Source organism: Platalea leucorodia, assembly GCF_965183815.1.
Source record: "Platalea leucorodia genome assembly, chromosome: 7".
NCBI classification, from domain to species: Eukaryota; Metazoa; Chordata; class Aves; order Pelecaniformes; family Threskiornithidae; genus Platalea; species Platalea leucorodia.
Genome location: NC_138829.1, coordinates 55,359,710 through 55,381,337, shown reverse-complemented (window position 1 = coordinate 55,381,337; position 21,628 = coordinate 55,359,710). Strand labels below are relative to the sequence as shown.

The 21,628-nt window shown below is 47.1% G+C and overlaps 2 protein-coding genes across 3 annotated transcripts in view; one reads left to right on the top strand and one right to left on the bottom strand.

Moving 5' to 3' along the window:
* Positions 1–455: 455 nt before the first annotated feature.
* Positions 456–11,488, top strand: PRR33 (proline rich 33). Its single transcript, XM_082318290.1, has 2 exons — positions 456–592; positions 9,406–11,488. Exons 1-2 carry the CDS (start codon positions 572–574, stop codon positions 11,044–11,046), a joined length of 1,662 nt encoding a protein of 553 aa, XP_082174416.1. The 5' UTR covers positions 456–571; the 3' UTR covers positions 11,047–11,488.
* Positions 4,477–21,628, bottom strand: part of LSP1 (lymphocyte specific protein 1) — a 51,160-nt gene continuing 34,008 nt past the window's right edge. For both annotated transcript variants that reach the window (XM_082318291.1, XM_082318292.1), the window contains exons 5-11: positions 21,101–21,226; positions 17,819–17,862; positions 17,565–17,646; positions 17,056–17,196; positions 16,180–16,260; positions 15,189–15,303; positions 4,477–5,807 (exon numbers count right to left, since the gene is read on the bottom strand). In XM_082318291.1, coding sequence (XP_082174417.1) covers positions 15,214–15,303; positions 16,180–16,260; positions 17,056–17,196; positions 17,565–17,646; positions 17,819–17,862; positions 21,101–21,226 — 564 coding nt within the window. In that variant the 3' untranslated portion in view covers positions 4,477–5,807; positions 15,189–15,213. The remainder of the gene's footprint in view (positions 5,808–15,188; positions 15,304–16,179; positions 16,261–17,055; positions 17,197–17,564; positions 17,647–17,818; positions 17,863–21,100; positions 21,227–21,628) is intronic.

Below are 21,628 nucleotides of genomic sequence, written 5' to 3'. Positions count from 1 at the left end.
TTGCACACTCTGCATACAGCACATCCCTCACCAGCAACAAGCAGAGACGGAGCCAGAATTTGCACTCTTCCTCTCTGGGGATGGTAGCAATCAAAGCACACCTCCAAATTTGCATTTTGCAACCCTGACTTTTGCAAAACAGTAAATCTGACTGGCAACTTGAAAAGCCTCCAACTGGTTTCATTGCCTGGAGCTACTCTGCTAGAATATCTGTCCTGGCAACATCACCATCATCTGCCCTTCACCTCTCCAGTACTTTAGATGCCAAACTTCGCAGGGCCAAAGCTGGGAGCATGCAATGGTGTTACTCGATAGCCCTTCTTCATGCTAATTTTAGTTGATGGAACTTTTCATGCTTTCAAAAAGGAGTCACTTTATTTATTTTTGAGAATCCTCTTGTACTTGTTGGCTACTGTAAATACTCTTTTCCATCTGATGTTTTGAACTTACCTACAGGGCTCTAAAAATTGCAAGAGAACAGCACCCAAAATGATCTCAAAGGAACGATGACCTGTTGATTTTGTAAACCAAACCAAGTAACATGATGCACCCAACATGCAAGTGATTGCAGATGGAAAAAAATTACACATCAGTAAGTACTGAATTTCATCTTTCTTCAGTTAATATTGATTCCTGATTTTTGTGGTAGACTGTTGCTCCATCACTGAGCTGTTTGCTTTGGGAGATGTGCTTGCTCCATCTGCTTTAGACATCTAAGACGCAATCCCTGTGGGATTCGGGAGATCTTCCTTGGACACCCTAGATCTAGGCTAGATGTCTCTCTGAAGATAAGGGATCAGGCTGGACAACTCAAGACATAGCCAGGGGCTCATCCTCAGGCTATTCACACCTAAATGGATGAGGCAGACAGTGAGGACGAAGCCTGAGCAGCAGGATGGGAGCCAGGACCAGTGCCTGGAGCTGCTGTTTTAGGCTGTCCCCAGAGGAGGTGAGCAAGGCAGGAGACCAGCCAAGGTGCTCACAGCAGCCACCCACAGCCTCTCTGCAACCTCAGGGAAGGACTACGTAGCCAACCAAACACCTTACTGCTTTCATGCTCTAAAAAGCTTGCTCATATAAATTCCAATTATATTTTCCCCTTACTTTGCTTCAACCTCCCCCCCTATTCTTCCCATCACCCTGAAAAGCCCCAAGCCCATGACACTTTCTTCTATTTATTTGAAGGATGAAAAGTGCATGTCTTCAGCATTGCTAAACCACTATTACTTAGAGTTATTGTGAAGAGATTAAGCACCTTTCTGAAATTTATGATCTGAATCAAATTGTTCCACTGCAGTCAAAACCCTCAGGGGACCCAATGCAAAATCACAGGGAAATCACTTGTGGTCTGTCTCATTATCATTATCAGGATCCTTGTAACAGGTCCATCATTTCTGAAGCAAATGCTAGCTCCAATTGCACTTCTTGTCACTGTCAGATCCATTCTTTATCTGCTTTAAAATATATATATATATATATCATGCAGCGTTAGTAAAAGTGTGTTGAGCTGGGAAGAGTTACCAACAGACCAACCTCAGAGCCTCGTTCAGTAGCATATCAGCTGCCACCTCATTATTTATAGCCACCCCGCTCTTTGAGCTTGTTTATTTTCCTTCCCTAAGGTGGTGGTGGCAGGAGGGGAAGCTCTGATGTTCAGGCCCAGGTGTTTCTGAGTCTGACCTTTCCTTCAAAGAGCAGAAACTGCAGACACATTTCAAGGCAGAAAGTCATTTGGAAACTTTAGACCCTCATGTCCACCACCTCACTGGAGGCCCAGTGCAGAGCTGCAAGCAAAGGTTGAGCAGATCTGTTAATTGGCCAGTTCATGTACATAAGGATGGTCATAAAAATGAGACTATAATTATTTTATACCTGGAAAGAGAACGAGATGAAGTCTAGCCCCCAGTCTCGAGGCAGAACAAGTGCTATATAAAGACACAACATTCAAAACAGACTTGAGTTTTCCATCAGCTAAGTTTTCCCCAAGTTTAAATAATGCTGTTTTATGGCCTGCAGGAAATAGGCATTGCAATGGTTGTGGGCCATGTTTTTCAATCCCATCTCGCATACACTTGTGTAGAATCATCTGTTAAAGCTTGTTCGAAAAAAAGCAGCCCTGAAGCCTGCAACGGAAAGACAAGCAGCCCATTTCAGTATTACTATAGCCCCCAGAGATTCATTTAAGAGTGGATGCTGTATAAAAGGACATTCCCCTTCTGCATAATCTAAACATACAGGACAGGGAAAGAAGAAATTGGAGAGAAGCAACACCTTGAGGCATGCCTCAAGATCAAAGCACTGAGAGCCCACATCGGGGTTCAAGTCCCTCTCTTTGGGCACCGTTAACCGGCTGAGGGGATCATAATTTGGGATAGAATGCCAGCACAGGGAACACAGACAACCAAGAGATGCAGGGACCAGGAAAGCATTGCTTTTCTCCACCAGCCCTGCAGCAAGACACTCTGAATGCCTCAGTTTGTCCTTGTTACACTTAAAGTACAACAAACAGTCCCAGGAGAAGATAAAGTTAAGGTCTTATAATGAGTCTCAGAGATGCCAATGCTACAAAAATATGAGTTTGATATTGTGAAAAACGAATGTTATAAAGACAGAGAGCAGTCAGCTACTGAATAAGATCAGACCAGTAACTACTATAGAGAAGCACAGCCTGCTCTCATTTACTCAAATGAGCAGTATGAGTCCCCAGGAGCACGCTTCTCATCCCTAGGAGACTGGAGGTCCCAGCAACATGCAGAGATGCACAGGAGAGCTAGAAGCAGGCTAGCTTTGCAAAGGTTGCAGCATAACTTCACCACCGTGCACAGTGGTTTCTCCACAGCAAATTCACCTGCAGAAGCTTTTCATTTTAGCAAGAGATGAGCAGAAGCGCTTCACAGATGCCATGTTTTTGTCTGAAGTGAGCAACGAAACCAGCTACAACACTCTGTGCTTGCTGCTGAGGGGAGAAATGAGCCTTCATTCCCTCTTGGCATTGCCCAAGATACATACCCAGAGCACCTGGGCTGCAGCATCCCTTTTTTGGGAGGGTCTTTCACCATTCTGGTAACCCCACTGTCACTCCCCACCACCACATGGGCACCATATTACTTTGGGAGGAGAAACAGCACATTGCAAAGTTAAGTGCGGAAAAATTTCCCCTGGCAGATATAAGTACCTCAAAGAGCTACATACATCTGCTCCAAGCCAGGACTTGTCCTGGTTCCTCACCACCACTAGAGTGCTCTGGTCTCCCCAGAGAGCTTCCATGCAACCTGCTCACTTCTGCGCTGCAGCCAGAACCTGAATTATGGCAGTTGTTTCTGTTGAAACCACATCTAGGTCCACATGGACTTTAAATGGGGAAAATATGTCCTGCAAATTAACCCTCATTAGAGAGGGAATCTCACACAAGCAGCCTTTGGGGCCTTTTCTGCACTCTCCAAGCTGGCAGAGCACAGGAATAGTAACAGAAGTTTCTGGCCATCCTTTCCAGCAGCTAACTGCAAAACAGAGTTGAAACAAATCTGTGCAGCCAGTTTGCACGCATGCAAGGGCACAGTGGCACTGCTTTCACCTCATGCCAGGACATCTCCATGCACCCCATTGCTACTGCTCTGGCCTCACTTGAAAATCCCAGCATGGCAGACAAAGGGCTGAAGGAAGATGGAGCCAGATGGTGTCCATGCTCCCCAGTGCTCTCTGAGCAACACAGACTCCTTGAATTCCTGCCTCCAGGAGGAGCCAAAGCAGAGGATAGCAGGGATGAGGACACCAGTGAGCAAAAAGATGACAGCAAGAAGTGATATCTGAAAACCTTTCCTGTTCCTAACACTTTAGGAAAGCATAGATAAGGACAGCACAAACTATTTGCTGTCTCTACACCATAGAAATGTTATTACTTGGAAGATCACCTCCATAAAATGATTTTTTCATTAGATGGCTCCAGATATGGTAGTCAGCTCATTAGAGTGCTGGGTTCCTGTACAGGCAGCTATATTGACCTCATCTCAAATGTATAAGCAGGCTATGGAGGATTATTTTTTATAGCTGACATTGCCAGTGATTTTGGTTGAAGCCTGTGGCACTGCTCAGGTCTATTAGTTGGTGAGCTAAGCTCTCTGCTTCTCCTCACTGATCACTCCCTAGGAAGTTTTCTGCATGCTGCTCCATCTCTCACCCAAACACCGCTCATTCCCATTTTACAGTCAGTTACCCCCAATAACAATGCAGCAAGATTGACAAGGATCTCCTAAATGGGGCAGGCACATGGAAAGCCCCTTTCCTGCACACATCAAGCTCCTTTTCTTCTTGTAACTCAGCCTATGTTTCTTCTCCTCTACTTTCCACTCAAGCAGGGAGCTGCAAGGTCTTGGAGAACAGCTTTGCTGCAGGAACTCCTACATCAACAAAATCATCAGAGCTGCCATTGTTACAACATCTTCCTCAAATTTTATTAAATTTTATTAAATGCTTACAAAAAATAACCCAGGACACAGTAAATTTAAGCAGAAAGCAAACTGATGCAGGGAGAGAGAAAAGCTGCCCTCCCTCCAGGAGAGCAGAAACAAGTTGCAAAATTATGTTGACATAGGAGGAGGGCAGAAATAAGACTTTAAAGAAGGGATGGGGGACATGCTAACACCATGAAGTATGAAGACGTGGGAGAGCTCAGAAACAGCCCTGGTAGCTGATTTACAGATCTCAGGTCCAAGGCCAGAGTGCCACTCTTTAGGGGCTCAGTTTCCCCATGTTCACAGCAAGACCTGACCTCCTCAAACAACTCATTAGGATGCCTTTTCACCAAGGCAGCTTCCAGCATAAGAGAAGCAGCCGTTTCCCAGATATCCTGTCCACCTCCAGGAGTGTAGCAGGCAGGTTATCAACATGCCCATCACCTCTGACATTCAGAAGTGTTTCAACCACTGGCACTGGAGCCCACAGGTTAGAGAACACACAAGTCTCTTTCCCAAAGGGAGATAATGCCAGTGATCAGCACTCCTCGCCTGGGAAAGGAGACCTTCAACCCATGTTAGACAGGGAGAGGAAGACAGCAGCTATTTGAAACAAAGCTGCTATTGCCACTGTCAAGACAGAAAAGTGGTAGGAACATTTTGTCATTGGTACATAACTGTGATTAAAGGATGATCTGGGAACTTAAGAAAAAAACAGGATTAAGTTAAATATGATTTGATGTACACCAAGTAGACAGAAGTCCCTCAAAGCAGATATTGTAGAGGGACAGGGGCTGCATTGTAAACAGGGGAAGACTATCCACAGCTGGCACCAACAGGGTGACAAGTGGTCCTTGCAATCTCCTCACACTCAGGATCTGCCCATTGCCCTCCTTTCAAACATTGATTCTTTTACCAGGTTTCTGTTGAGCTCCCTCTCTCCCACCACCCAGCCACCAAGACCCACAAAAGTAGAAATTCTTCATCATGTAGCAAAAGCCCTACCAGCTTGGCAGGGCAGCAGATCCCTCTCTTCCAACACTTAAGAAGAGAGGGAGAGAGGGAGCAGAGCCGCAGCCTCCCATCTCCATAGCAGAGACAGATTAAAAAAAAGAAAAAAAAAAAAGAAGCCAGAGTCACATAGAAGGTTAAAACAGGGATGGGTTTTGCCAGCTGGTCGAGTTCCTTTCATCCAACTGGAGGCAGCATGGGGTATTGCTTACACCCCGAGTGGAGCCAGGCTGTACCGAAGCAGACTGACATCAGGCAGGAGAGGAGAAACATCCTTCAATTATCTTCTGCGGAGCAGAGGAAATAGTGGCATTGAGGGTTGCATCGAGTCAGGACCAAGCTCAGCTGCAAGACAAGAAAACAAGTTTATGCATACCGTTTGGCCTGCCACAAGCGATACCCTGGGCTATACCAGGGCAGCATCTTGTCTAGCAATTACAGGTGGTTTTCTCCCACCCATTTCCACAAAGCCCAGTGAATCAGTCCATAAAGCTTCAGCGCTGCAGGACAGCCAGCCATGCTACATGCCCATGGCAGAGCAGATGCCGAGGGCTGCACGCCCAGCAGAGGTCACGACTGCCCAGGCAGAGGGAAGGACGTGCTCCTGCCCAGCCATCTCCTCCCAAGGAGGAGATTAGCAGGTTTCTTTCAAGCCCAAGGAAACCACTAAAGCAGACAGTGTGTTCCTACAGCCCCCGGCATCCGCAGTTCTCTGCTTGGGACCATCTGCAGCAGTATCAGGTTCCTGCAGCTCTCGATTGGCTCCGCATGTGACAGCTGGTGCAGCCGAGGGACTTCAGTGTGCAGATGACTTTTCCATTGCATGATAAATGACTCCTCCACGCCGGCACTCTCCCCACCATTCCCAGTTTGGGGTTGATTGCAGATGAAGCAGAGTCCAGGAGAACAGTTGGGGTCCAAGAGTGGGTGACCTCCCCTCCACTCACAGGCACTCAGCAGCAGGGAAACTTAACCCTTTGAAATCCTCTTGACTCAGCTTCTAGCTCAATTTCCTTACAGCTTATCACAAACCCACCCAAGTTTCTCAGGCAGTATTTCCCTGTTGTCCCTAGGTTTTCAGCTCTGGCCTCTCCACTGGCAATAAAGCAAGTCTATCCCTTTGCTTTTGCTTCATTATGCAGCAAGGGGGAAGACAGTCACAAATCTTGCTTGTTGCAGCATTTCTCCTGAGCACACAAAGCTCTGAAGGAGACTCATCAAACAAAGCCAAGCATGACAGGGAAGGCAAATAAGTTAAGAGCTGATTTCCTTTTGCATCTCTCTGCCTCACTAGTCAAACACACAGACCCTGGCACAGTCACAGACTGTGGAAGATACCACCCACAAGGTCTCCAAGACCCACAGCACACCAGGTTTCAAGTCAGATGGGATGATGATATAGTAGCAAAATAGATTTTTAAGAGCACAGACTATTGTAAGAGACCACAAATCTTGATGTTATAGGGCATAAAGCAGCCTCTAAGATTGGGAACAGAGGGAAAGTTTTCCTGGTACATGTAGATTATATCTAAACGTCTCACTCCAAGAACCCCCATGCCCTTGTCAGTAGCATCTGGCAGTTTGCAGCAAATCGCAGGCAAGATCCTGAACCCATCTGGGAAGCTGCATTTTTCTGAGGCACAGCAGTCTGTAGGACAATGGGAACACTCAAAGAGCTGATCAGTAGTTGGGAAGTTCACTGCCCTGCCTCTTTAGTATTCCCAACACAACAAACCTGAAGCAGGTCAGCCTTATAATTCTGGCTTACCAGTGCTGCTAGACCACGGCTCATCTTGTAGTACAGCCTGTCCACGGGACCACATTAAACAGGAGCAGATGAAATCATTCCACAATCAATCCTAACATCAGATGCATGTACTAGCTCACCTTGCAGCAGATAAAAATCACCCAAGCAATTACCAATTCCTATACAAACAGAACCGGAATAGTGTTACACAAGAGCAAGTATGCACCTCTCCAACTGAGGCATTTTGGCTTTCTGACCCAGAAGAATCTAGAATATCCACAGGGCTGGGGAAGAGAGCAGGTATATGATGGAGTGGGCGCTCAGCCTTTTTTTGGGCCGATGCAGACTTGTTTCCAAGAGTAGCTCTTGCAACAGAGCAAGTCCTAATCCCAGCCTTGTGCCTAAGGCATGAAGCTGATAAGCCACTGGGAATGCCCAACAGTTGTCACTCCCAGCTGGCACAAATCCCCTCCAAGCCCCTCGCCAAAACAGTGTAAGGTTTCTCATGCCTGCAGCCAAAATAAATGCATCAGTTGGTAGCAGTGTACCACTTGCTAGACACTGCCCAGATCCTGCCCACCACAGCCTCTGGTCTGGAGGACAGCTTGTCCACTGTGGTGAGAGCTGGACCATGAAGGCTCTGTGGCCCACGTGCCACCTCTTCAGTGCTTTCATTTGCTGCTGCCTTTTTTTTTTTTTTTTTTTTTAAAAATAATAGTCATCCTTCTTTCCCTCATCCACAACCAGTTTTGGCAGATACACCACCTGCTTGCTCAGTACAGATCAGCTTCCCAGCCCAGTGCTGACAGCAGCACTGCAAGCCCAAAGATAACACTGGGCACTCAAGCACAAATAGCTGTTCTGCACTTTTGAGAGTTTTATTCGGGATAATTTTCTCACACAGTAGGTATCACACTACACACCCACATGAACCAGAGCGGGTTGGGAGCCACCAGGAACTGAGCAGAGCACATGCAATAGCCCCTCTGGGGAACCCTGATATTACCCCACCTCCTCTTCCTCATTTCAGGATGCTCAGTTGCATCCAGCACCAGGGACTAAGGGGCTCAGTGATTTATGCCTCATTTCATAGCAAAACTCAGCAACTCTGTGCTGAGTGAGAACCAGGGCAGAGTCAGATTTCTTTTTGGGGGCAGAGTCATGGCAGGTCAGAGGCTGGGTGCTTGGTGTTCCCCAGCCTTGCTCAGGAAGAGAAAGAGGAGAACTGACACTAGTTTTATCTTTCTATCCCCAACACAGACCCTTAGCTTGACTGCAGGAAATCTGACTGGTGCTCGCCAGAAAGGAGATGGTAGTGAGTTAGCAACAGAGAGCGGAAAAAGCAGTCATGTGTCCCCCCAGGGGACGCACAGTGTTGGCCAAAGCGGGTCCAGCTGCAATTGCCATTGGGGATAAGATCCAACTCAGACCACAACCCATTTCTGTTTCATTGAAGAATGGGTGATACAGGGAGGACAGTGGCAATGCTCCCCAAGGGAAAGAGAAAACTAGGTTTTATCTTAAAGCAAGTGCAGAAAGAGAAGGTTGCTGCTGTGCTTGACACAACAAAGAAACACCAGTCAGAGTTAGTGTTGTGGCAAAGCACTTTCTCATCAGATGAACGCAGCTTTTAAGTCCTGCATTTCATGGGGATGTCTTTCTGCCATCTGAAATCAATCAAGGCCAGTGTTGACTTTGACTCAAATGACATATGTAGTTTATGGCTGTTCTGTTGTACATAACATTGTATCAGAGTATTAATAACTGGAATTTGGAAAGCCATGAAACATTCCTGATTTGTGCCTCTGGAGAATGTTTCAAAGCTTCAAAATTTCAGACCTGCTCTGTTTCTCTTGACATTTCCTTCCAAATCCTGTTAGGACTTGCCAAGACACAAACATCTGGGGTCCCAAGAAGCTCTGACTGGATTTTGCACTAACACCAGGAGCAGGAGGCCTCCAGGTTTGACAGTACAGCTTCCCCCTAGTACATCTCTTGCCCTGCCACACCACCCTCAAGACTGGCTGAGGCTACCTTGGGAGACTAAGGAAACCAAGACTGACGCTCTTCTCCCACAATACTGACTCCATACTCATAGCTTTTGGAGAGAGGAAGAGGAGGCCTTATGTATGAATACTTCAGAGTTTAGCCCAGGGCTAAGCCCATGCCAGCTCTAAGCTTTGTGTTTTCTTCCAGGAGATGACAATGCTGATAACAGTATCATCCTCCATCCAGCCTGCTCCTATCCACCACCACCTTTCTCCCCCTCCCACCCTACCAAAGCCTGGGAAGGACAACTTGCGGCTCCAGAAGCTGCTGAAGAAGGCAGCCAAGAAAAACACCATCCTAGCTTCAGAGCAAGCCAAGTCCTTTCGGTCCAGCCTCTCACCCGTGAACGAGGCCAGCCCCGACTTAGAGAACAATGAAAGCGCTCCCCCAGCAGAGATCCCCAAAACTGCAGCACACCCCTCCGCCAGCCTCCCCACCCACCTCTCTGTCAAGCCCATCACCCACCGTGTCCCCTCCCCTTTCCGAAAGAGCAAGCCTTTCACACTGAAGGTCACCGAGCAGAGGCGCATTGCCGAACACCTCAGGCTCACGACCTCCTCGGCCATGCCCATGCTACAAAAGCCAGGTGCTCCCGAGACTCCACAGCAGCCTGAAGGCATGGACACCCACCTTCCCTCTCCAAGCGACCCTTCCATATTTGTTTTACCCCAGCCTCCTCCTTCTAGTACACCCAGTAAAGAAAGGCCACCCGAGCTTACCTATGTCACCAAGGTGCACACTTATTTCCACAGTGTCAAGCCACCCAGGGCTAAGACACCCACATCAAATCAGACCCAAGCAACCATCAGCCATGAAGACAAAAGGCTACCTTCTCCAGCTGCTGAAACAAGTTGCTCTGAACTGTCTCCAGGGCAGATACCCATCCCGCTTGATGACAGCGAGGCCACAGCTCTCACACTGGAGCCTCCCCTCCTTTCTGCTGCAGAGGCAGAGCCTCCTAAGGAGCCCAAGCCTGCTCCTACTGAAGAGTCCATCAATGCCGCTTCACCCAAGCCCAGCACATCCGATGCCCACGCCAATAAGCCTACAACCCATGGAAGTGACACAGAAATACCTGGATCAGAAAGAGCTCCTGAATTAGCCAAGCAAGATGACAACATCCTAAAACCATCAACACCCAGCACTCCTGGGAGGCAAGCACACCCAGAGACAGCAACCCCAGCACAAGCTGACAGTATGGGGGCCACCTCCACAGATACCAAGGCAGAACATGTCATTCAACCTCATTTGACCCCCAGCTTACCAAACACCAGCCCTCCCCTCAAAGCTGAGCCAGCACTACCATCAGTAGAAGAAGCAAGACCTCCTGGAACCAATGCTGGTGGCTGGCATCGCCTCAGGAAGCACTTGATGGTGCAGCCAGAAGCACCCAGCTTCCCAGAGCCTGAGCCAGAAAAGCTGGGACAGGAGGAAGGGAGCAAGGAGAAGGACAGCTCTCAAGCAATCATCAGTCAAGACCACAGGCTGTTTAAATCAAGGGCCACAAGAATGTGGGATGCTATTTTATACCAGATGACAGTCAACAAAGAGAGGAAGCAGCAAGAAGAAGAGAAGAAGCTGCGGAAGGGAGGAAGCTTCTTTCTTCCCCGCCGCTTACCCATCCTTCTACATAAGCCACGCTTTGATGCCCGGAAACTGAAGGAGCTGGCTGCCAAACCCATGACAAAGATCACCACTGTGTTCGAGGTGGGCCGGTTTAGACCCAAAGCGGCTGAGGAGCACACCAAGAGCTTTAACAGAACGGCATCAGGATGGTCAGTCAGCTGAAGCCAGGCTGCTCCACCGGGCCCACATCTCTGGAGGTTCCTATAGGGCACCAACCAAGAGAGCACCTATATCTAGGTTTACTGCCCAGCAGAGCCAAGTGTAAGGAAAAAAATAAAATGAAATAAAACCCCTCCAAGCCAGCAGCCTCATGCTGTGGATTTAAGGGTTACTCTCCATATGTATATAAGCTTAAATGCATAACATACCACATCCACAGGTCATGAGCCAGGAAAACAAACATGCACTTGTTTTAAAAAGAGCCAACAACAAGCACTGTATGCAGTAATATGAGGAAGAGGGGGGGAGGCACACAATGAAGAGGACAAATTGCCTGTAGAAAAAGCTCAGTTTAGAGGAGGATAATGGAATCTGAACTTATTTTATTGTGTTCATTTAAGACCAAGAGAAATCTTAGAAATAAAAGCAGTGGTAGATGAGACAACATGAAGGAATCTGGGTTGTTCCACATCTCCTCTAGGGATTCTTAGAAATTGAACTCAAAGAGGGTATACATCATCTCTCTAGCTTCTCCACTGAAAGTGCTGTGGAGGGCACCTCACATCTGTTCACTGAAAACAAGGTGGAAACTCATGCTTTCACCCAAGGCACAGACAAGGGACAGCATAAGATATCCATCCTGCACTCACATAGCAGTTCCCTTGCCTAAAAGACTGGACATCATCATCTGATGTCCTCCTAGGTCAGCCTACTAAATCATAGCGCACAGAAGACTAACTTTGTCGCAGTAATCAAGTTCTGTTATGTATTTTACAGTGCTTTAAGTACATCTGGGGGTTAATGTTTTCATGATAACCAGCAAGAGCCTGCTTTGGCATGTGGGTATCTAACTGTGTGTATTTAACAAGGTGCTGTGTTCTGGAGGTTCCTGCTAACCACATGCAGTCTCACTTTCAGAGGCAACGTCATAATAGTTGCATATCTACTAGTGTCTGATGTCTTGAAAAAAGGGTATTTAAAACACATCCATCCAGAGACAACTGTGCTTTCCAGCATTACAGTCACCCTTTGCACCTCCATCACCACCAGGCTTCGGAGGATGAAAGCTGGAGATCAGCTATTTCTGTTTCTCAGGGGACTTTGTCATATGGTGGGATATTCCTACACAGCTAATATAGGATTGCTATGTTTAGTCCAAATAGGAAACTCGATACACAGCTCTTTACATTCTCTTCGTGTGCAGAGGATATGGAGCTGACCAAAATTTCCCCAAGCCAAACTGCAAACAGACTTAGAAACAAAACCAAGAGCCCCTTTTGCCTTTTTGAAGTCTTCCAATTTTGCAATGATGCTATCAGAAGAGCTTAGTTATAATCAAACCATCACTGAAGTTTTCACTTTGCTGGTCTTATCTGTTTTGCAACCCCTTCCCTATTCCAAGGGAAAAAAAAATGAGAAGGAAGAATAACCCAAGTATCTAAAGTTTGGGTTTCTCCAACCCCCCAGTTTTCCAGGAAAAAGCTAAAAAGAGGTAGGTTGGAAATGCACGAGTGGATCCTAGGAAAGCCTTTGCAGGATAATTCAACATGCTGCAAGGGAAGGCTATAAAGATCCACGCAGCAACACAAAATCAGAAAGAGTGCAGTTTAAAACATGTAGAATGCCTAATGCAAATAAAGATGACCTTAACACACAGCACTAAAATGGCATCTTACTATAGCACAGATAGTTGGATGCCTATGCACAAGAGTCTGTGTTCACAAGATCCACAGCATTAGTGTGAAGCAGAACAGCCAATATTGATTACACTTGGGAGACTAAGTGAATCTGGCCAGAGAAGATGGTTTCAGAAGCGATTGTGCTTTAATCCACTTTGCCCCGCAGTGAGGACAACCACCCAGAAGAAACCAGTGACTCTCACACACGGCAATGAGGAAAGGCTTGTGTCTTGCATCTGCTGGGCTTCCTACCAGGCTGCATCCACAACCCAGCCCCACTGCACAGGCGTGGAAGATGGAGAATTGACGGTGGGGAGAGCAATGCCTGTAGAGGGAAGCAGAGGAAGGCAGGTCTGGCTGCATGGTTTAACCCTTCTGCCCCAAGAGTGAAGGACAGAGGCATACAGCAGGCATGGTGAGTCCTGCAGAGACAGACCCTGGCACAAGAGCATTTCAGAAGAGAGAACAGATGCCTGGAGGCAAGAGAAGATTTCCGCCAGCGGTTCTGCATTGGCAGCCATTGCAGCATGTCCCAGCTTGAGCCACCGTGCTGAGCGAGGGAAGGGGAATGCCGCTGGACACAGAGTTTCGTTGTTTTTCAATGTCAAACAGCCTCAGGCAGTTGGTAAGAGCCCAAATTGCCACTTACAGAAAACCTCTTGCTCCACGGTCCTGCAGCTCAGGAAGGGAGGGGAGGAGGAAAAACTGTACCTGTGCTCAGGTAACTAGAAAGCTGATAAGGTGGTATTGAGCGAGTGACACAGGGGTGAGCCAGAACAGTTTGGGAGCAAAAAGGCAACCATGAAGGGATCCGGCAGTAGGAAAAAAGGATGAACATAGCTCAGGGGGGTGGAGAGGAGCTGGGGAGCAGGGACCTCTCAGCACATAAAACAGCCAGCTAAAAACCCAAGAACAGAAACAAGCCAAGATCCTCCAAGCTGTCACAGTCATTTTGCTATTCACAGTCAAAAAAACTTTCCTTGTGAATGAGCCCATAGGGCAACAGTGCTGTGCAGTGGTTGTTTGGAGTACTGGGTGGATCCTAGAGGACATCCCGTGACAGACATTGGCCTTTCAAGAAAGGATGCTGGAAAAAGATCAGAGCTGAGGGCACTTTCCCCTTTGAGCTGCTTGCAGAAGCTCAGGTAGGACAAACAAAACCTCCTGACAGCCTAGCAAAACCTGTTTGCTATAAAGAATTGAAGCTCAGTAGTATCCCACCTGGTGCATCAAAACAGACTTCAGGAAAAGGAAGAGGACTGATCAAAGAGGAGACCTTAAAATAGGTTTCTGAAAGCCACAGGCAGAGAAGCAAGTTCAGGATACAGGTCCCATGGGCTCCTCCTTCTTTACATCTGAAAACATAGCTTTGGGCAGGCTTGAATTTGTACTGCTGCCCATCTCAAAGTGGCATTCAAGAGAGCTTCTCTTCTAAATGGGCACCACAAAAGGAAGAAGACCACCCAAACAAAACAATATGCTGCACTCGGAAGCCAGCTCCTTGAGGGGAAAAAAAAAAAAAAAAAAAAAGGAACACAGCCCCCAGAAGAATTCAGAAACAAAAGGTGTTTTGTAGCAGACAGAGCTATTTATAAGCTTGGCTATGAAATAAAGCTTCTTTTTATAGTAGGAAAAAAAGAGAATGAGCTTGTTTTCACCCCCAACAACTTCCTCTCCTCTCACAGTGCCAGATGCTGCCCAGTCGGATCCAACCAGTTATTGCCTCCCTCTACACCATTCCTCCTTATTGCCACAACCCTCTACTATCATCCACTCAAGATAACACCAGGATATCTATTAACATGAACACAACATGAGCATGAGATCCAAAGACCATTTCAAGAGGGCACAGACAGCAACCCAGCTCTGCCTTCCCCTTTGCTACACGTCAGAGGACGGTCCTTTCTGCTCTGTTGGTCCACCCAGCATAGCAGATGTTCATGTCCTCCCCACTACAACCCTCTTAGACTGGTTCAAGAGGTTACTGAAATCATTAAAAGTTTTTCCCCTGATTAATTCAGTAAATCAGGAAATTAGACCCCAGGAGCATCTGAATGTCGGGAGTACATCAGCCCCCATGCTCAGCCAGAATCACCTCCAGCTATCTACTTCTCCTTATAACATAAGAGAGCATAAGAAAAAACAGCAGATAGACTGTTCCTTTGAACTAGCAAAGGCAAGCGCATCTTCACCCAAACAGCAGTAGCTAAGGGACCTATTCTGCAGATTAAACTAACACAGGTATCCAGCTTCCTAGCAGTATCAGAAAGTCAAAGACCAAAACAAACCCCCACTGTGTACCCTTCCAGCTCAGAAAGTCAGACATTTGCACAGAAGCAAGGCTCCAGCTGTTACCATACAGTACCTTCCAACTCACCCAAAGTGTAGCTGGCAGAAATAACCCCAGCGTCCCGCCAGAACAGCGCCAGGCGTTTGCTACACAGTGCAAGGTCATACCCCACCTACCTGGTTAATGAGTTCTCCAGGCACGCTATTGCTCTGCAGCATCATCTATCAACACCTTCTTGTATTGGCCATGGCCTGTTGCAACAAATTTATACTTTTTGCCAGAAGGAGTGGACTGAACAGGAGAGAAAGAAAGAGCCAAAGTCAGCATTTTTCTCCCTCAAATAGGAAGTCAAGATCAAACTGAAGCCAGAGGAGCACGTGATACGGTTGTCTGTAATCCCAGAGGGCTTGGAGACAGCCTGCTCTGTACTCCCTTCTTGCCCCTTCCACGTAAACTCTTTGTGCAGACTGACCACCACTTCTATAAGCATAAGGTAACAGAGCAAGCATAGATGTGTAATAGGAAAGGGAAGATGCAACGCCAGGCATTACAAGGAAGAGCTCATCTAAGAGCCCCAGCCCCCCAAGCCAGGGTTGGTTTCACCCATGGCAAGAGCCAGTTTCATTTACCACATACTGACAGCCCTACCAATGCGGGAACAGACAAGATACTTTGATCTTCCTCTCCCAGCCTGGACAGTTCAAGCAGCAGCTGCTTGCTACATTTTAATAGGTATTAACACAAATACACCAGTAGGCACAAAACCCCAAGTGTTGATACTGTCTTAGGTTAAGTTCCACGTAATTTTGCATGTTTTCTTTACTCTCAAGATTAAAAAGCATAACAAGAGCAAAGTAACTCACATTTGCAGTTCAATTTTAGCCTAGTAGGCTGGGGCTCCCAACCCATGGCCTGAGAACAACACATAATTCAAGGCACCCTTCAGTATTACTGCTTATAAAATGATTTTTGCCCCCATTTTTACTAGGGCTGAAGCAATAGCAGCTCACTGTTAGGAAGAGCTGTTAGGTGTGCAATTGCATTGATAGATACAGGCAGCCCTTGTCCTTACGGAACATCACCACCTTCTCAATACTTCCAACCCAGCTAAGAGCTCTTTTTCACAGCAAAGCAAGTGCTTTCATACTCACACAGATAGTAACTCACCTTGATGTTGGTCTCGGGTTTGGGATTGCCCTTCTGTTCCCAAAGGCTTCTTTTACTCACGATGTCTCCAGCCACAATATCCTGAGAAGATGATGTTCTCGTTACCCTTCACTGCTAACGCTGCTGAACATGACTTTGTTCACGTCCCTTTCAAACCCACACATCTGACCTCCTTTTTTATTTATAATATCACATCATCTGACCTATGACAGCTGCAGCTAAAACCCATGACCGTGAAAACTTCTTCCTATTCCCAGTATATCCTATGTTTTCCTCTCTCATTCTCTTCAACAAGAGTCTGGATCAGAGATCCAAGATGTTTATTTTCTTAAGTTTGTTAACTATTTAAGACATGCTAACATCAAGGCGCTTTTTGTGTGGAAGGAATTTTGCTCATGTAAACACAGATTTGCAACCCATGTGTTACAGAATCAGCCTCACTCACAATGACTAGAAAGTGAAATTGAGCGCAATACATAATACTCTCTGCATTTTCCAATTTTACAAGATTTATCTTGGTACTAGATCCAACTTTGTGCTCAACAACTGGAGCTCACTCCTAGCCCCTGCAGAAGACATACACATTTTCCACACCAGCTGAATTTATTCCCATTTCAAAGCAGAGCCTCAACCAGCATCACAGAGGCTTTCCTAGCTGTACCACCAAGGACCCTAGCACAGATGAAGGAAAGCTCTGAGGTACAAGGCCTTGTATGCTGACAAAGGAAATTGCATCTCTAATATAGATGCCTTTAGAGCTGGTGGGCACCACCGGTGAGCCATACCAACAGGCTAACGCAAGTGTAATGCAAGTTGTGCCAGAAGGCCAGACCCTCCTCCCCTGCACAAGCAAGGAAAGTCCTCCGAATGCCATACCTTACAGGGCAAGGACTTCATGGCAGACTGAGCTGCAACCTCTCCAGTCTCCCAGAGGCTTTTTGTGCTGGCTACAGTCATGCTCGTGGTGGGAAGGTCGAGAGACGGCTGTCGGACAGGTTTTGGAGCCTTTGTGGATGTCTGGAAAATAAATGGAGAAATATCACTGTCAGGCAGAGCGTGCTTTTTTTCCCCCCACCCTGTAATTGGAGGTCCTCAGGGATAAGGGTGTATAAAAGGAGACTTGTAGGGTCTTGCTAGTTCCTGCCAGATGCTCCCACCCTTTAAGCAAGGAACGTGAGGAAACAAGGATGGGGCAGCTTGCTACAGAAACCTACTTTATGCTGTGAAGGGAGATAGAGACAGGAGAAAGGGCTGCTCCCATCTAAGGGGAGATGATTCAGTTTTCACCTCTCAGATGGTGAGACTAAGAGGCGTGGTGGGAGAGCAATGCCCAGCAAAGAGGGCTCCTTAGAGGATGGGGACAGAACGACGACACAGCAGCCCACCTCAATAGCCTGTGTGTACTGCTCCAGCCTGTCATCAATCTTCGACACAGGGAGAGGAGGCTGGGTCTTCTTTATGCTGTTACTGGAGAAGCAAGAAGAGGATTAAGGTGATCCCCCAGTACCTCAGACAGAAGGAAAGACTTTGAGGGCAACAGGCAGCCTGTCACTCCTGCCCATATCCACAGCAGGACCCCCTGGCATCCTCCATTTGGAGGAAGGGACCTTCTTTATCTCAAGGTAAACCCTACAGATACCTTTTCTTTATTGAGCGGTTCAGTGACTCGGTTCTGTCCGTGATCTAAAGTGGAAGAGAGAATACAAAGATATTACTTTTCTCCATGGACCTCAGATGGATGTAGGTCACCTTGGCCGACCATAGTTCAGACATTTCTCTTCCTTGCTCCCTCACCCAGATTTTGGCTAGAAATGCCTCACTCAGTCCCATGTTCCCACAGTAGGAAGCACCCCTTTCCCTTCTCCCTTCCAAGGCAGGTGAGCAGAATCCCAGCCAAAAGCACCAGTGCACAGTAGCAGTCCAACCAGTTTCAGGGGCAAACCAAAAATGTGCAGCTTGACTGACAGCTGAAACAGCAACCAAAACCATTTTCCCCGCTCAAGGACCAGGTATCTTTCTCAGACACTTGGCTTCCTAGCCAGGCACAAGAAAAAGTGACAAGTGTGGAAAGACAAGGGGGAAAACTAGAGGCATTGCCAGCCACATCTGCAGAAGAGAAGCCAAGCATGAGAGGAGCACAGGCTTGAGTTACATCATGGCTTATCCACACCAGAGAAGCACACAGACAGGGCAGGTCAACACATGGAGCCATCTGCAAGGCAGCCCTTCAGGTCAAGCCATCAGGAAAGAGTTTTGCACAAGAGGCTCCTGTGCAAGAACTCTTTGGCCAAGACAGGAAGGCAAGCAAACACTTCACAACCATTGCATAAAGGAAAGGTGAAATGTTGCTAAACCTCACAGCTCTTCTGTGCTCCAGAAAACAAACACAGAGAGAAAATCACTTTCAAGTCAAAGGGGAGGCTGTTTCTTAACTGCAGCTCTTGCAGAGCGAAGAAGCAGCAACCATGTAACAAGGAGTCTTCTCTCCCTGTATACTGCTGCCTGTGCCATGAGAAGCATCACCTACCAAGATAAAAAGCAGCGCTAAGTGCTCATTTTAAGACACTTTCAGGATGCTGGTGCTAAATTTCAGCTAAGCAGAAGACAAGACAGCGTCACAGAGAGGACACGTTTAATAGCTGTGCCCAAGAGCACAAGGCCCATTAGAGAAGAGCACAACTACCAACAAACAGTGCAACCGTGGCTAACAGAGATGCGCTAGAGAGAGTCACTCTGTGGTGTCCCAACACAGCAGCATGACAGATATCCCTCCAGCCAGCAGTTTCTGCTGGGCAGGCTGTCTGCCTGCTGCCAGCTTGCTCCTTTGCTTGGTGCTGGAGGAATTGGTGCTTGCCTGAACCGTGACTTCAGAGATTGGATTGCCCATCCCTCTGGGACGTTGACGGGCAGGCTGGCACCTCATGGGGCATAACAGCACCTGAAAGGGGGATCGGGTAGATCCCTGCCCATGTCTCAGCTTCTCAACCACAAGTAGATAAGATACCAATAGGAAAAAAACCTTGTCAACCCTGCCAGAGAGATGCTGTGCAGGTGCAAACCACCCACAGGTGCTTCCAAAAGGTCATAAATGAACATCAAGTTAAACACAGAGGGGCCTAGAAACAGGTTGTAGGTGACAGTAGATCTCAGCATTACAGTCTAGGTGGGAACAAACTTTTCCTAAGCTATTTGGAAACCACCTCCCTCTGCCCAGTAGGGCAATTCCATGCAGCCGGAGTTGTGCATTTCTCTGGTCCAAAGCGCTTTCTAAAGGCCAGAAGAAACCACAGTTGCTCACTCCAAAACTCGGAGCTCAGAAGCAGCCTGGGACAAAAACAGGGCTGGTATAAGGCTTCCCCCCTGCCACCACACATCCATTTCAGCCCCCAGGCCACACTGGCCCTCTGAACCCCAAACACCCCGTTACACTGCACCCCAACATCCGCATGCCCCGGAGGTGTACCTGGCCTCCACCAGTCACAGCTGGCAGGGGAGCTCACCACCCACTGCAGATGCTCTCATCTTTCCACTGCAAGCAGTATTTCTGCTGAGCGATCCCGTGCCAAAACACCTTCTTGGTGGTCAATGTGTTTAATTCTTAGCTTTCACACAAAGCCCTGCTAGCTGGGGTGTAAAGAGCCTCCTTCCTTTGGAAAGATCCCAAGCTCATATTTTTCCTGACAAGCTTTACATTCAGCTTTGTGTATTGGTGAGCTCTGACATCACCGTTATAAAACACAAAGACTATATTTCTAACCTTTCCCTGGGCTAATCCTAGCAGCAGCAGTTAAGCTCAGGTCAGGAAGCTATGGGTGTTTTGGGGTTGTAACAATGAGAATTTCAGCACATAAAAGGCACTGGAAGTGTTCCCCACATTTCCCCTCTGGTCCCACTCAGGGGATATGCTTTGGCTACCCCCACCTCACTTTTCAAACCTAACATTAGCACATGGCCTGCATCCAAACCCACCCTTTTTCCCCTGCTCTACTGGATTTTTAAAAGGCTTCTCCATAAAGAGCAAGGATCTGATGGCTGTAGATGGTGAAACCTTCTTCTTACTATCTGTTTACTGGTGCAAAAGGAAGTGCTTGTACAATCCTCCCTGTCCAGGAAATGTTGGCTAAGAAGCAAATAGCACAGATATAAATGCAAAAAAGCAAAGATAATACCAACAGCAGATTAACAGGCTACCTAGGCTCCTCACCACTTCCCTCACAGCTATAATCAACAAGCTTAGGGCTTACAAAGACAAAAAGCCATTGGCTACAGAAACCACTTATCTGTAGCTATTGTATTTAAAAGCACATGCACAGAACTGAGGATTTGTGACAAATGCAACAGAAGTCATGACATGCAATTCAGGTGGTGTTAGAAGTGGAAGTTTCGCAAGAGCATCAATGCAGACAGATGTGACTGGGAAGGACATGATGCTTCAGAGATTAGGAATCCCAGTTTGTTTAAAACCTTAAGTCATGCTTTCTGATTTATTCAAAGACAGACAGGGAAATTCCAGTGCTTCAAGTTTTTGGGGAGAAGGGAAATTTCATTTTCTGATTAAGTTCATGTGTCATCTTTGACCAAATTCACAGGCTTAAGGCACAGACATATTTCTCAGTATTACAATACTCCCTGGAGTCCTCAATGAACTTTAGACATTTACGGTGATTGGCAAAGTATACACAGACAGAAACAGTTACAGTCTCCAACAGCTCAAGCAGGCAAAGCAGGAGGAGAGGAGACTGACAACCAAGGAAGATGAAGGAAACAGATCAAGTGATTTGTCCCAGCCTCTAGCAGGAGTGGGATAACAGGATTCACACCCTATGTTACTGCAAGCTTTGGGTCATCTTTCCTCATCATTGGTTAGGTGCTCTATTGCAATAGCTGCCATCACCTCCAGAGGGGCTGCAGGAACACAAACCTTCGTGGAACACACTGCGGTATGGTCAGAGCACAGCTCCTCCTCTTCCAGGCTGGCAGGGCTTGGGGCCTTCTGGCGTTTTTCTGGTGTTTCTTCTTCTTCTTCATTTCTCCTTCTCTTCTTTTCCTGAGTGTAGAAAATGAACAAGCCAGGAAGCGAGCTGGTCAAAGTGCTTACTATGCAACAAAAGTGATTTTTCCCCTGTCTCCCAGGCTTCCTGCTTTACACTAAACAAACACATGAGCACAGAAACTTTGAGTTCACATCATCTAATTTTGAAACATCCAGGAAGAAGCTCATATGTTAATGGGGGGGGGCGGGAAACCAGAGAAATTTTACAGGTTCAAGGTTCCAAAATTATGTGGAAAATGGTCCTTGCATCAGTTAATAAAGATTTCTTACCCCTATTGAGATAAAAAAATGTAAATTTCTCATTTAGAGGTCACAAGGAGAGAGAGCAGCTGCCTTTAGAATAAAGGGCTAGAAAGAGTCACACACACAGTTCAAATGCAAAAAGCGTACTAGCCT

What these genes read in the sequence shown, in the direction of transcription:
- PRR33 (XM_082318290.1), top strand. Translation starts at nt 572, where the DNA reads ATGGAAAAAAATTACACATCA. An exon ending in TGGAAAAAAATTACACATCA is followed by an intron (nt 593 to 9,405) that starts GTAAGTACTGAA and finishes GTTTTCTTCCAG; the next exon opens with GAGATGACAATGCTGATAAC.